This window comes from Emydura macquarii, unplaced genomic scaffold, assembly GCF_026122565.2.
Source record: "Emydura macquarii macquarii isolate MOO-44397 ecotype Brisbane River unplaced genomic scaffold, CSIRO-AGI_Emac_v2 contig_587, whole genome shotgun sequence".
NCBI classification, from domain to species: domain Eukaryota; kingdom Metazoa; phylum Chordata; order Testudines; family Chelidae; genus Emydura; species Emydura macquarii.
The window spans coordinates 11,257,535-11,270,020 of record NW_027130724.1 but is presented as its reverse complement, the minus strand read 5'-3'; the positions used below and the strand labels follow the sequence as shown (position 1 = coordinate 11,270,020).

The 12,486-nt window shown below is 37.4% G+C and overlaps 1 protein-coding gene across 16 annotated transcripts in view; it reads right to left on the bottom strand.

The window, feature by feature from the left end:
• The window catches only part of SOX6 (SRY-box transcription factor 6), a 480,108-nt gene that overhangs the window by 161,534 nt on the left and 306,088 nt on the right, over positions 1–12,486 (bottom strand). For all 16 annotated transcript variants that reach the window (XM_067540705.1, XM_067540707.1, XM_067540708.1 and 13 more), the window contains 2 exons: positions 4,220–4,392; positions 1,063–1,131 (listed from right to left, as the gene is read on the bottom strand). In XM_067540705.1, the coding sequence (XP_067396806.1) occupies positions 1,063–1,131; positions 4,220–4,392 (242 nt within the window). The remainder of the gene's footprint in view (positions 1–1,062; positions 1,132–4,219; positions 4,393–12,486) is intronic.

Here is a 12,486-nt window from a genome sequence, read left to right as displayed (position 1 = left end):
GTCAGCACACTTCACAAATGTTAACTAAACCAATCCTTTAAAATTAATTAAATGAATTAATTAAAATGTTTTAATTAAACCAATTAAAGTCCAAACAAAATAACATTGTGTTATTTGCAAAGGGACATGCAAACATATTGGTGAGAGGATGAGGAAAAGAATAAATGCACCTTTTGCCTACAGAGACATGGTGACCGCTGGGTAATAGGGATAGAGGCAGGTGGCTCTCACTGGTCCACCTGGCTGTACAACATAACCAACAATGCAGCAGGTGACTGGCCACACAACAGCTCGTCAATAGTCAGGGTGACAAATTTAAATAGAAGAATAGTCCAAAGAAAGGTTTCTGAGCAGAATGGGGAAGAGGGGAGGATGACACAGTGAGGAAGTCCACACATTAACAACACCTGCAAATCAAGTTTGACAGTCCACCTGCATAGACTGCATATAATCAAGCTAAAGACTATGGTTAGGCACATCTACAAGGTTGCCTACGAAGTGCACCAAAAGGTACTGATATACCCTTCTGTGGGTCATGGTGCACCAGCACGCATTTGGATATTAGGCAGGATTTCAGAGCTTGGGTACCTAGTTTTGTCTCAGTAGGTTTGGGGAATGCTGGAATTTCAAAGGCTATCTTCATGCACTGTAGCTGTTTGCTTTGGTTAATGAAGTTGCAGACGTTTTCTATGGACTGTTTTCCATAATAATCTTCTCCTTATAAAGCCAATTCTCTCTTTGTACAATAAAGTAATCTATAAACAATAACTGAATCTCTGCTTCTCCTTCATGGCGTGTAAATCAAAATGATTGCAGATTCTAGAGTTAAATGGCAAGATTTAAGAAATAATTCACAACTTTCAAAAAACCTGCTTATTAACCAAAAGCAGTTTCCATCAAAATATTTTTGACAATTATTTTCAAAGACACAGAGAGACCGTCCCTGAATAGCTTCTTTGTAGGGGTTTATGCGTAAAGCATGTGGTTGTTTTATTTTAAATCCTTCCCCCTCTGTAAATGGAATTTGAGTATAATCAGAAGAGAGCAATAAAACACACTGACCTGAATTTGCTGCTGCAGTAGATTGATTTTGTGCTGCTGTTGCAAAAGTTGCTGTTGTTGTCTTGCAATCTATTAGAAATAAATTTTCCATTAAATTAAAACAGTAATGTTGAAACTTCAATACTATTGAGTGAAAACAACTTCTTAGTTATTTTTCATGATAATTTCAAACAGTTTTTTGATTGAGCATCATTTGTTAAAGAGTTACCAAAACACCTCGGAGGAAGATTAGTGAATGATATTTTGGATGTACCTGTATAAATGAAAGAAACATTTCAAACTTAAATCTAACATCAGAATGTCAATATTCATTAAAACTTGCGTACAAGTACTAAAAACACAGCAATGCACATAAGCATCTCCTTAACATTATCCAGGTGTGTAAGTCCATCCCTATTCAGAGTGGACTGTTTAAAGGTATGGACATGCTTTAATGCTTTGTTGAACCTGTATATAGTGCTTCAAAATACAACATATAAAGGGCAAGCTTCTGCCAGCCTTATTCACTTTGAGTAGTACCTTACTCTCTAGTAAGTCCCATTGCCTTCAGTGGAACTACTCAGTGAGAAAGGTGTGATTCAATGTGTAAAAGTGGCAGAATCTGGACCTAAATACACCATCCTCCCTTTCCTGAGGATCTGAGTCTCATACTGTGACTTGTTTCTCAAGTATCATTTCCCCTCCCATAGATATTCCTTGGGAAGGGGACAATCAGGCTTCTTATAAGTTAACCTCTGCAGGAGTCAGCAGCAGAGATAAAGTTTGAACTCAGGAGTACCTATTTCCCAGTGTATTGCAAGAACACTACTCTCTCTTTCTCTCCACCACATCCGCATCCACCTCCCGCCCCCCAGATGTATTAAATGATTTTAAACATGTGTATGTTTAACTACTGGAAAAGCTAAGAAAATAGACAGTAGAGATAATATTTTGGTAAAGAAAATACAGTAAATGCTGCAAGGGTGTTTTTGAATCACAAATGCATTTTCAACCAAGCTTAGTGCAAAGTATTCAGATAAACTGCATATTATGCAAAGAAAAATGTGATATCTTAGTGCATATGTTAGGAGAAGGCAATTGTATAGCACAAAATGATCAATTTATTTTCCTTTTTACATTGCACCACCCGAAAAAAAGAGCATTTATTTCATTGCTACAGGAAAATATCACCTCTGTGCAGAGGATGAGTACAAGATCTCTGCACTACATAAGTCTCAGTTATACCCTCAAATAGGAAGTTGATGTCCACCAGTTGCTGCAGCTGAGAGAGAGGATAGCTAGCACAGAAGCAAGCCCACTGTCAGAGACTACCAAACAGTTGCCTACAAACGGGTTCAAACTGTCCTTATATACTAAGGCTAAACTTCCAGTGAAGTCAATGAGAGTTTAGTGAGTGAAGAATGAAGAATCAGGTCGTCTCCTGCTACTTATGTAATTAGCTCAAACAGGGTCCTGCATCTGCTAGCAAGGTCTGGAGGAGAGGGGGATGGTGTCTGTCTAGATAATATAGGGACAGCTGCCAGGATCTCACAGTACCTGATTATTGTTATAATTATGATCACCAGCACTGTCTATGCTTGGAGGAACAATTGCAGCTAGCCCTATTTACTGAGACAATTCACACATCTATATGAATGCTTAAGTAATGTTATTTTAATTAATGATGTATGCATGATGCCACTTCACCTTAAAGTTGTGTTGCATCTTACTTGCTGCATGTTCACAAGTGGACTTTTGAAGATTCAATCCGGACTGGTGCTCAAAGCACCTTAAGCAAATGACCCTTCCCCCCAAAAAAAATCAGATTCAGAATAAGAATTATAACACAGTGATTTCTTTCCGACTGTTACATGGATCCTATGTTTTGAACTATTTTGAGCGGCTGGCTATCTGGCCGCTCCTTTGCATCCTAGAGTTAGTCAGGGCAATGTTGAGGGCTTTGTTTATCTTGTGCATGTGAAGGGGCTAATTTGCTAGCACTCAGATTGCTGGTGTGCAGCTCGCTGCATCTCTAAGTACAATACAGTAGCATTTGAATATTCATTTCCTGATGGAAACCAGCGAAACACCACTATGCATCTAATATTGATGGTTCCTCCTAAATGGTGTAGTGCTGTAATAGAAAATGCATAGAAAACACCACAGTGCAATTACCCTAACATAGGCTGGATGTATAGGCTCGACACAGTGAAGTATGATACATAAGCACCATGTGGCTCAAATTCTGAATTTTATTTGCCAATCGGTTGAGCTACATGCTCGCTTCATTGAGCATGACAACCTAGTTTTAAGTGTCATTTAATTTTCATTTTGAAATATAATTACAAAGTGTTCACTGTAAGATATCACTCGTCTGCAAATGTGTCAAGATTAATTTGTGCTAGCTTATTCACAAGTGTCAATAGTTAATTACTGTGTCATCTCTGGATGGCTAAATGACATTCTAACTTCTGATTTTTTACAGTGTTCCTTTATGTTATTTTCCATTAGGGGATGAGTCCATATTTCTACATGTGGGCAAATATTCAAGCACATAAAATACCACACGTCACAACTCATTAAAATCAACAGAGCATATATTGCTCTATATAAACTATAAAATACATTTAACTGAAAAGATAATTCTAGTAATAATGTCAGATTCCTAAAAACTGCACATTAATTTGGATCTGTCTGGTCTAATGCCTAAGGGATTAGTATATGGAATCATTGTTAGATTTTTATATTACAAGACAAGGACAGCTCTTTTGAACAACTGTGTTTCCTAAAAATATTATTTACCTTCTTTTCTCTGCAGCTTTTTGGGCTTTCAGTTATGTACTTTTTCTTTGATTGTTTAGTTGTCAGAGAGAGAAAGAGTTAAAACATTATGATAGTGTCGCTATCCTGTATAACATGATAGCAGGAAATCAAACAATCTATGTACTGAAATTAATTGTAGGAAAGAAATGCTTTGAAATTCCATACATTATTTTTTCTGAGGCTCCTATAATATTTTTCCCTTTATGAAAATAAAAAACCTATTATTCCTATTGGTTACAAAGGAATGTAAGCTCTTTTAAAAAAACTGATGAAACACCAAGCAGAACAATATTTATTCTGAGTTTTTAATGTTCTGCATGAAACATTTTCACAGGTTTCTTTCTTGGAGCCTCACCTGTTCTTGCTGTTGGCGAGCAAGGTCCATTTGCTGCCGTTGTTTTTCAATTTGTGAGGCTGCCAGCTTTTTCTGTTCATCATGGGCAGCCAGGAGCTGCTCCCGCAAACTGATCAGCTGGGTGATCATGGTAGAGAGCTGTCGCTCTTTTTCTGCCAGGCTTTCTGGTGTACCTAAATGAGGAGGAAAGATACATTGTGAGTATCAGGAAGACAAGAGTTATTGAACAATATTCACAAAGAAATTGGGTTAAGTACCAATGTGCTTTTTTTAAGTGGCAGCTTGAGCTTATATTTTACTAGAAATTCTCTAAAAAATCCCAGCATGCAGCCTTGCAATGTTGCAAGCAGTTACAATTGTGAAGCAGAAAAGAGGCTGAGAGTGACTATTTATTTTTTCTGACAAGAGTAATTAATGATGTACTCTGTGATATCAAATCTCTTTCCCTTCCATCTAAACCTTCGCAGTGTAAAGACATTTCATGTATTACCAAATTCACATTTTGATTAACGTAATTTTCCCTCAGTTATACATTCTGAAAAAAACAAAATAAACAACAAGATTCTGTTTAGTAAGGACAGCAGTTTAATGGTTTGTTTGTCATTTATCTAAGAAGATTTCCATATGTATATAACATGCTTTAGGAACATTACACCATGTGGGTCATTTACCGTCATTGAGAAACCATGGCAAAGGCAAATGTTCCTTTTGGAACCAATATACAAAGTGATCTACACTTGTAGCCATTGAGAAATGGCTCAACCTGAGAAAATACTTCAAAAATTCTTCATTTAACTTTCAAAGTTTATTTTGTAGGGAGTGTTTAACTAACTTGAAGCTATTGTACATTTATTCTTTGTGCTAATGGTGCTTAACAATCTGTTTATGGGTAAACTGCATGGCTCTCCTAATAAAGAGTACAGGATCCTTTTGTGAATCAAGCCAAAAATATGCTAAATATGATCATTTTACTTTGGCACCACTAATAATCTCAACCTACTGTACTTGAATCACACATTTCTTTCCCATGTGAGCAGCTCAGACCCTGAGTACTTTAACAGACAAATACAGCGACAGCACAGTACAGTAACGGGAAATTGGGAAGCAGAACAGCTACTTTCTCCCAGGAAGGAAGCTCCGATTTCCAAGACGTGGGGAGCGGGCCAATCAGCTGCAGATCCAGATGACCCTGCTGGATTCTCCAAAGACATACGAGGTGACATTAGGGGGTTGAGGGGCCATAGGTGATCCCTCCATCCAACCAACTCACAGAAGACATCTTCACGTAAAGAGGAGTTTTAGGATTTTTTGAGGAAGGAGAAGAGAACTGTGGGGAAGAGGGTCAAATAAGGAATGGAGAAGCTAGCATCAGAGTTCTGACTCCACTTTCCTCCATAGAGGAGGATGGAAGTCTTCCAGACAAGAAGGTTCCCAGTTTCAGTAGTTTCTTCTTATCCAAGGATGGAGAAACAGATAGGATTCTATGGAGCAGGTTTGAGGCTCCCAGAGACTCAGCTAATTAAAAATTGTATTAGTCCAAAAATAATGTAGTGTAAACATGTACAGGGTTTTACATTAAAAACCAGTCACCAGTGGTGCTCAGATGCCACACTGAAGACCACGGGAAAAAAACCCGAAGAGACCAAGATTAGTGAAAGGACTCCAGAAATCTTCAATCTATATTTGCTGTATGTTTAAGAAATATTTCATTTTTGCTTATTCTGAATGCTATTGTGGAAATAGTATTGTAAGGATTTTTCAATACGAGATAGGTTTAAAATGTAATATGATTTTCGTTTAAAGTGTTCCAAAAAATGTGGTCTACATCTGTTTATTTGGCTGGAAACAGAACACAGTTACTACATGGATTAAGTCATTCTTGCTCAGCAGTCCAAAACTTCAGGGTAAAAAGGTAACTGTTTTGTAGTGCATTTCTTGACTGCAATTAAGAGTTATATTTTTAAAAGAAAAATGCTGGCAACGTTTTAATTATTATTTTTTAAATAATGGACAATATGTTAAATAATGATTTTCAGTTTTTAAACAGACTGCAACAGATTGATGTGTTCCAGTAGCCTGTGATGCTAAACTGAAAAATTAAAGGCAGAGTCACACTTGTAGCTTAGCTCAGAATTCCTGTGATGCAGGCCTCCATGAAGTCAGGATATGGGATTAATTTGTCATGTTTTAGTGAAAATTTTAGAGATTGTTGGAAAATTCCTTAGTCATTAACTATGTGACTAGTGCATGAAGAGAAAGCTGAAGAGTGTTCTATTGTTTAACCCAATTTCTTGTGAAACTCCAGAGGGCTCTTGTGCAATTAAAATAGTGCATCAATGCCTCAAAAGAGAATCTGAATAAATCTGTAAAAGTGCCTGAGTGACTTAGGAGGCTAAATACTGTTTTCAAAAGTGATGTAGGCACATGGGAACCTAAGTTTCACTTAAAGTCAAGGGTACTTAGACTCCTAAATAGAGATGGACAAAATTTTTCAACCATAACTTTGTTTTTAGCTGAAAAATGCAGAATCAGATGGACCAAAACATTTGGGAGTTTGTGTGATTTCAGTAAAAATATGGCGGTGGAGGTTTAGAAATGTCAAAGCAATTCATTTTGACAGTTCCAACATGAAATGTTGTGAATCTAACCTGAAAAATCATAAGGGAATTTAAGCACCTCTGGTATTCACAAAACTGAGGAGGACATGTCATCCCCTCCATTATACCGCACTGGCTAGGACACACACCTGGGAAGGGAAAAAGCCCTGGTTCATGTCCCTGTTCCAGATCCAGGATTTAACCTCTAGAGCAAAGATTTGAACTCAGATCTCCATCTTCTCAGATGAGTGCCCTAACCATCAAGTTATTGGATATTCTAGCGAATGGCTTGGCAACCTGTGGCACGCATGCCAAAAGTGGAATGCGTGCCGACTTTGAGGAGCAAGTGGCGCCCTGGCCAGAGCTGTGCCACTCTGTGCTCACTACCGACACAGCCGCCAGAACGGGAGCTGCAGACCTCCCCCACCTCCCTCAGCGGATACTGCCATCGGAACAGGGGCTGCAGACCCATCCACACTGCCGCTGGCACTGGGAGAGGGGCGGAAGGAAGATTGGGCACGGCCCTCTGTTAAGGTTGCTGACCCCTGTTCTATAGTGACTTTCTCACTCTATGTTGACGCTATTCCACTTTGTATAAAATATTTAAGTACTGAGGCAGAGCAAAAGAGAGAGAATGAATCTGTAACACAATGTATAGGACACTCACCTGGAAGGTAGAAGACCTGGGTTCAAGTACCTCTTCTAAATCAGGCTGAGTGCCCTACCAATGGATTATAGCATACAAGGGAAAGGCGCTACAGCCACCTCCATTTTATGAATGCCAATGGTGCCTAAAAGTCCCCTTGTGAATGTATCTCTTTGCTTTTATTTTAAAAAAGTCAAGAATGCCTGAAATTAAAATGAAATGTTTTGTTTGACCTGAAACAATTTTTTTTAGTCTTTTAAATTCACTAAATATTCTGGGGAAAAAATCAGTTTCAGGTTGATTTTGATTGGGAAAAAAAGTGTTTGTAATTTTTCAGAATTGCCAATGAACTGAAAAATCAGTTATTCTCACAGATCTACTCCTTTGTGTGTAAGTCACTTTTGAAAATTTTACACTGTGGCTTCATAGTGCCTGAGGTACTTTTAAAATTTTACCCTTTAGCTAAATTTAAATTAATGGACAGCCACCTCAAAAATACAATCAGCACTGCCAAGGGAAACTCACTTATCTGCCCTCTTTAACCACCAGTGATCTACCTACTCCTCTACTTAATCCAGAAAGTCAATGGGAAGCAACCTGCTGACTAAGATGATACTCATCCCCCCCATTCACTGCCACCTGGGGAAACCATAGCTTGAGACATCCACATCTGTCAAGCAGCTTTTGACTTGAAATTCTGAGCCTTGATCTGAACGCCATAAACTATTTTATACACCCAAGGCAGGCATTAATCTTACACTTTGTTACCATATTATTTCGCATGCTTTTTATTTGCATTATAATATGGGTATAAAACCAGCACACAAGTGCCTGCTAAAGCTATGACACTTGACTATGCTGTTATAAGCTGGAATGCTTGATCTAGGTATGATAAAACATCAGCATCTAAGAGAATTCCTTTCCCATTATCTGAATTCCATACAGTGGCAGGCTGAAGTTACAATTTCCCATTCAGGAAACTGCAGTGGTAATTGTTTTAGAAGAAAACCACATCTAAAATAACTAATCCCATTAAACTATTAAACACCCCCCCCCCCAACCACCAATCTTTATTCTGTCCCATGCAACTCATGTCAACAAATGGGATAAGACTGATGACACTAAAGCATGCTCCTTGAAAATAATGGGAAGCCTATGAAACTGTGTGGTAACCTAGTTGAACACTACCTATGGCAAGAAAGAATGAAAGATGCCTGAATGTTGGGGTTTTTTTATGGCACAATTATTTTACAGTTTAAATACTAATAAAAAACAACTTTCTAAGAATGCAGACCAGATTGAGCTGATCTGGCTGGGTCAACAGAGGTCATCAGTAGCTGTGTATGATCATCATCTGTTTCACATCCACTTACTGCAGCAAGCTACAAGATCCCTGAAATCATTACCAGTAAATAAACTCTTGTGCTGACTAATATATATATATATATATATATATATATATAGCCATCTGTACAATGCATTTGCTATGAAGAGAGATAAAACAAAAACTTCATATAAAAGATATCAACATACAGTAAATATGCCTGCTTTCATAAAATACTATACATCACACATCTAGCTTTCTCTCTTTGCTCTAAACTGCATCTATTCTCTTAACTCCAAAGACAGTGCTGCATTTTTTTTCCATGGGGTTTTCCTTATCCCCAAAACACATCTGTCTTGAGTTTCTCTCAGATTTGTCAGGTGGATCAGTGCTCCCCAGGGCCTGCTCCATCTGAAGTATTTTAATTTGACTAAACACCTGATTTATTTTATCTCTCCGATGAGAAAGGCAGTTTGTCTTAATAGAGCCTGTCAGCCCACAGTCCCATTCACAGCAATTTACAGGCAGCCAGGGACGCTGGAAGAGAAGAGTGCTGTGATTCTGTATTTTATCCTCCTCCAGAAAGCACCTAAAAGCAGCTATTCACTGCTACTGCATGTGGCATTTTAGAACTGAATTAGCTTTTTATTCAAGTAACTACACTTGTTGTGAATAGCTTATCTGTAAAATTGCTACATTCACTACTGATTTTATTAACCTTTGGCTCTATCACAAAATGGTCTTCAGTTAAGAAAGACCTTTAAAATTGACACATTTTTCTTAGGGACCTTTATTTCAGTGACTTCAGATTTACTGAATTTGATCCATTGACTCCTTTACTGGTTGTATTTACAATTTTAAGGCTCAATGGGAAGTCAGTAGTATTTAAGGAATTTTTTTAAGTAAATGTAACAGCAATTTCCCTCATCAAAAGTTTAGAATAAACAATAATTTATTCTTCATTGTAGATGTTACAATATCTACTCTTTCTTGCTGTCTATAATCTTAATAAGATAAATAAATAATCATAATTGTTCCAACAATTGAATTATCCATTGTGTTCATTGATTTAATAGTCAATCTTGTATATTACTCTAAGTGTACATTGAGGTAAAGTGGTCAAAATTGAACAGAACCAGCACATCAAAGGAAAATTTGAGGAATTTTGGTCATAGGTCAATTTAACAGAGAGTAATAAAATAAAACTTAGCTATAAATCCACTCCAAAGAGACCAACTAAATTTTACTTATCAGCTGAGATTTTACTTACAGTGTATTCTCCTTGTGGCAAAGTCCTGTCTTTTTAAAGTGTTTATAAAGCCCCATGTGCATTTCTGGTGTTATAAAAATAATTTCCCACATCTTGCATTCAAGTGCCTTACTAAAATGTGCATAATAACATGCTGCACTTCTTTCTGAAAGGCAATATAGCCAAGTGGATAGAACTTTGGTCTGGGACTCAGGAGACTTGGCCTGCTGGGTGATCTTGGGAAAGTCATTTCACCTTCCTGTGCCTCAGTTTCTCCATCTGTAAAAGGGGGATAATCATACTATCTTCCTTCGTTAAGCACTTTAATAGCTACACATGAAAGGTGCTATATAAAAGCTCGATATTATTAAAAATGTTTGGAAAGTGATTAAAGACCCCATATCCTAAAGCTGTAGATACAGAGTTTATTATTTTGCAATTTGTTAAAAGAAATTTGCTTCACTACTTTTCCAGCACTTCTCCCATCTCTATCATTGACCAATCTATTTATTGGTATATATGCATGTCAGTGAACCTCACAAGATGCCATTCCATTTTGCTGTGATAGCTGTGGGGAACAGAGAAAGTAAACAGGAACAAGGAACAGAAGATTTTCAGAGTTATTGAATGTAATTTCAAACTCTGCTCTTTTGTACTCAATAACAGAAAAAGGACAGCACCATTAAAAACAATATGCTGTACCAAGCCAAGAAAAGGCAATAAGAAATACAGAGTAACAAACAGGCCTAGTAATTAAAATCCAAAACCCATTGAAGTGGGACTTTTTCCATTGAGATCAATAGGCTTTGGATCAGGCCCTAAAAGCAGGAGGCAGGACTTAAAGCTTCTAATCCTCACTCTGACACTAAATCATTGAGAGTTCTTGAACAAGTCCGACTCAGTTTCCCCAACCTGTAAAATGGATAAATTAGCACAACAAAGTAGTTTTGTTAAATCTACAATGTGCTTTGAGATCTTTGGATCAAAGTCTAGTCTACGCAGCTGCAAAGTGTTATAATTTCTCTTGAATTCCATGATTAACATAAAGCCTTATAAACACTATTCTCTTTTACTCTCTGCATCTGAACAAACTCTTGTCTGGTGAATCTATATAAAACATGAAAGCTAAGTTACAATTGCTTATGTCCACCTCTGTTTAGTGTTTTAAATAACCAGACAGTGTATTTTTAATAAGATCAGCAGAACGCAGGACAAAAAAGGAGAAGAGGGGACTTTGCCGGCATCTACGGAAAGGCTTAAAAATACTTAACTGCAGTTCCAAAGTATCATCAACTGGAGCAATTCAACCAACAATCAAAAATGATTTTGAATCAAATTAAGCAATTTCAGCACTTGAAAAAAGGATATCTTTATGAAGCAATTCCCCTGGAAGTTCTAATTTTTTTTAAGGGACATTGAGGAAAAAACACAATACCATACATAAAAGAAAGTATATTCAATGTGAGCTGCCGGAAATAACTTGGTTAAACCATTCTGTCTAATACACAGTTTGCAGCACACATCAGATAGGCTGTGATGTTTCTACTTCACAGGCTCTGTCCAGCATTTAGCATTTACCATTTTTTGATTGGGTCACCTTTTAAATGCCACAAAATAGGGCAGCAGAAGTGAACAAAAATAAACAGGGAAAACAGAAGAAAGTAACAATCTAATGGAAAGGCTTCTGAGATAAAAGTGAGTTTGTGATTGTTGCCTGACTAAGGAGCTCCCTTTCCAGTGCACTAGCATCTAATTTGAGTTCTAACTCCAACAGCAGTTTAAAAAGCTTTCCACTCTGAAGGGCCCCAAGTGCATCATAAAGATAAAAGATTTCAGTACAAAACAACCACAAAGACCTCTATTATCTTATCTGTCTTTGGTTACAACAGCTGAACCAATATGACTAAGTTCTAAAAGACTTTTTTTTTTTTTTATAAACACCAGAATACTGGAATTTCTTTATTTCATGATCAGTTAGCAATTGTTGATGCTCCCATATGCTACTGTCCAGTCATCAGTCAATAAAAAAGCTTTATAAATGCTGCAATTGTGCTTTGTAGCATCCAAATGCAGACGGCAACATAGCAAACATGTCTAGCATGCAAACCACACGGGCTAGCTTCTTTAATGGTGTGAAATACCTCCTGACCCCCAAACGAAAACAATTCCTAATGTAAGCCAATAATAAAATAAAATAAAATCCTGTGTGTATAAACCAGACTGGAAGATGTGTGTAGTAATTTATGAAATTCTGATGACAGATTCACGCATGATTATCTCCAGAAAGTGGCTTAAGAAAGGTCTGCTCACGATGTGGGCCAAAATGCTTCACTGATGAGCTGCAGGATTCTGCCACACTCCCAAATGTGCTTAACACCAGATGCCTAGCACATTTCAGACGTTGGTGATCCAAAAGCAGTGTGGTTTGGAATAAAGAGTGTGTACTAACAC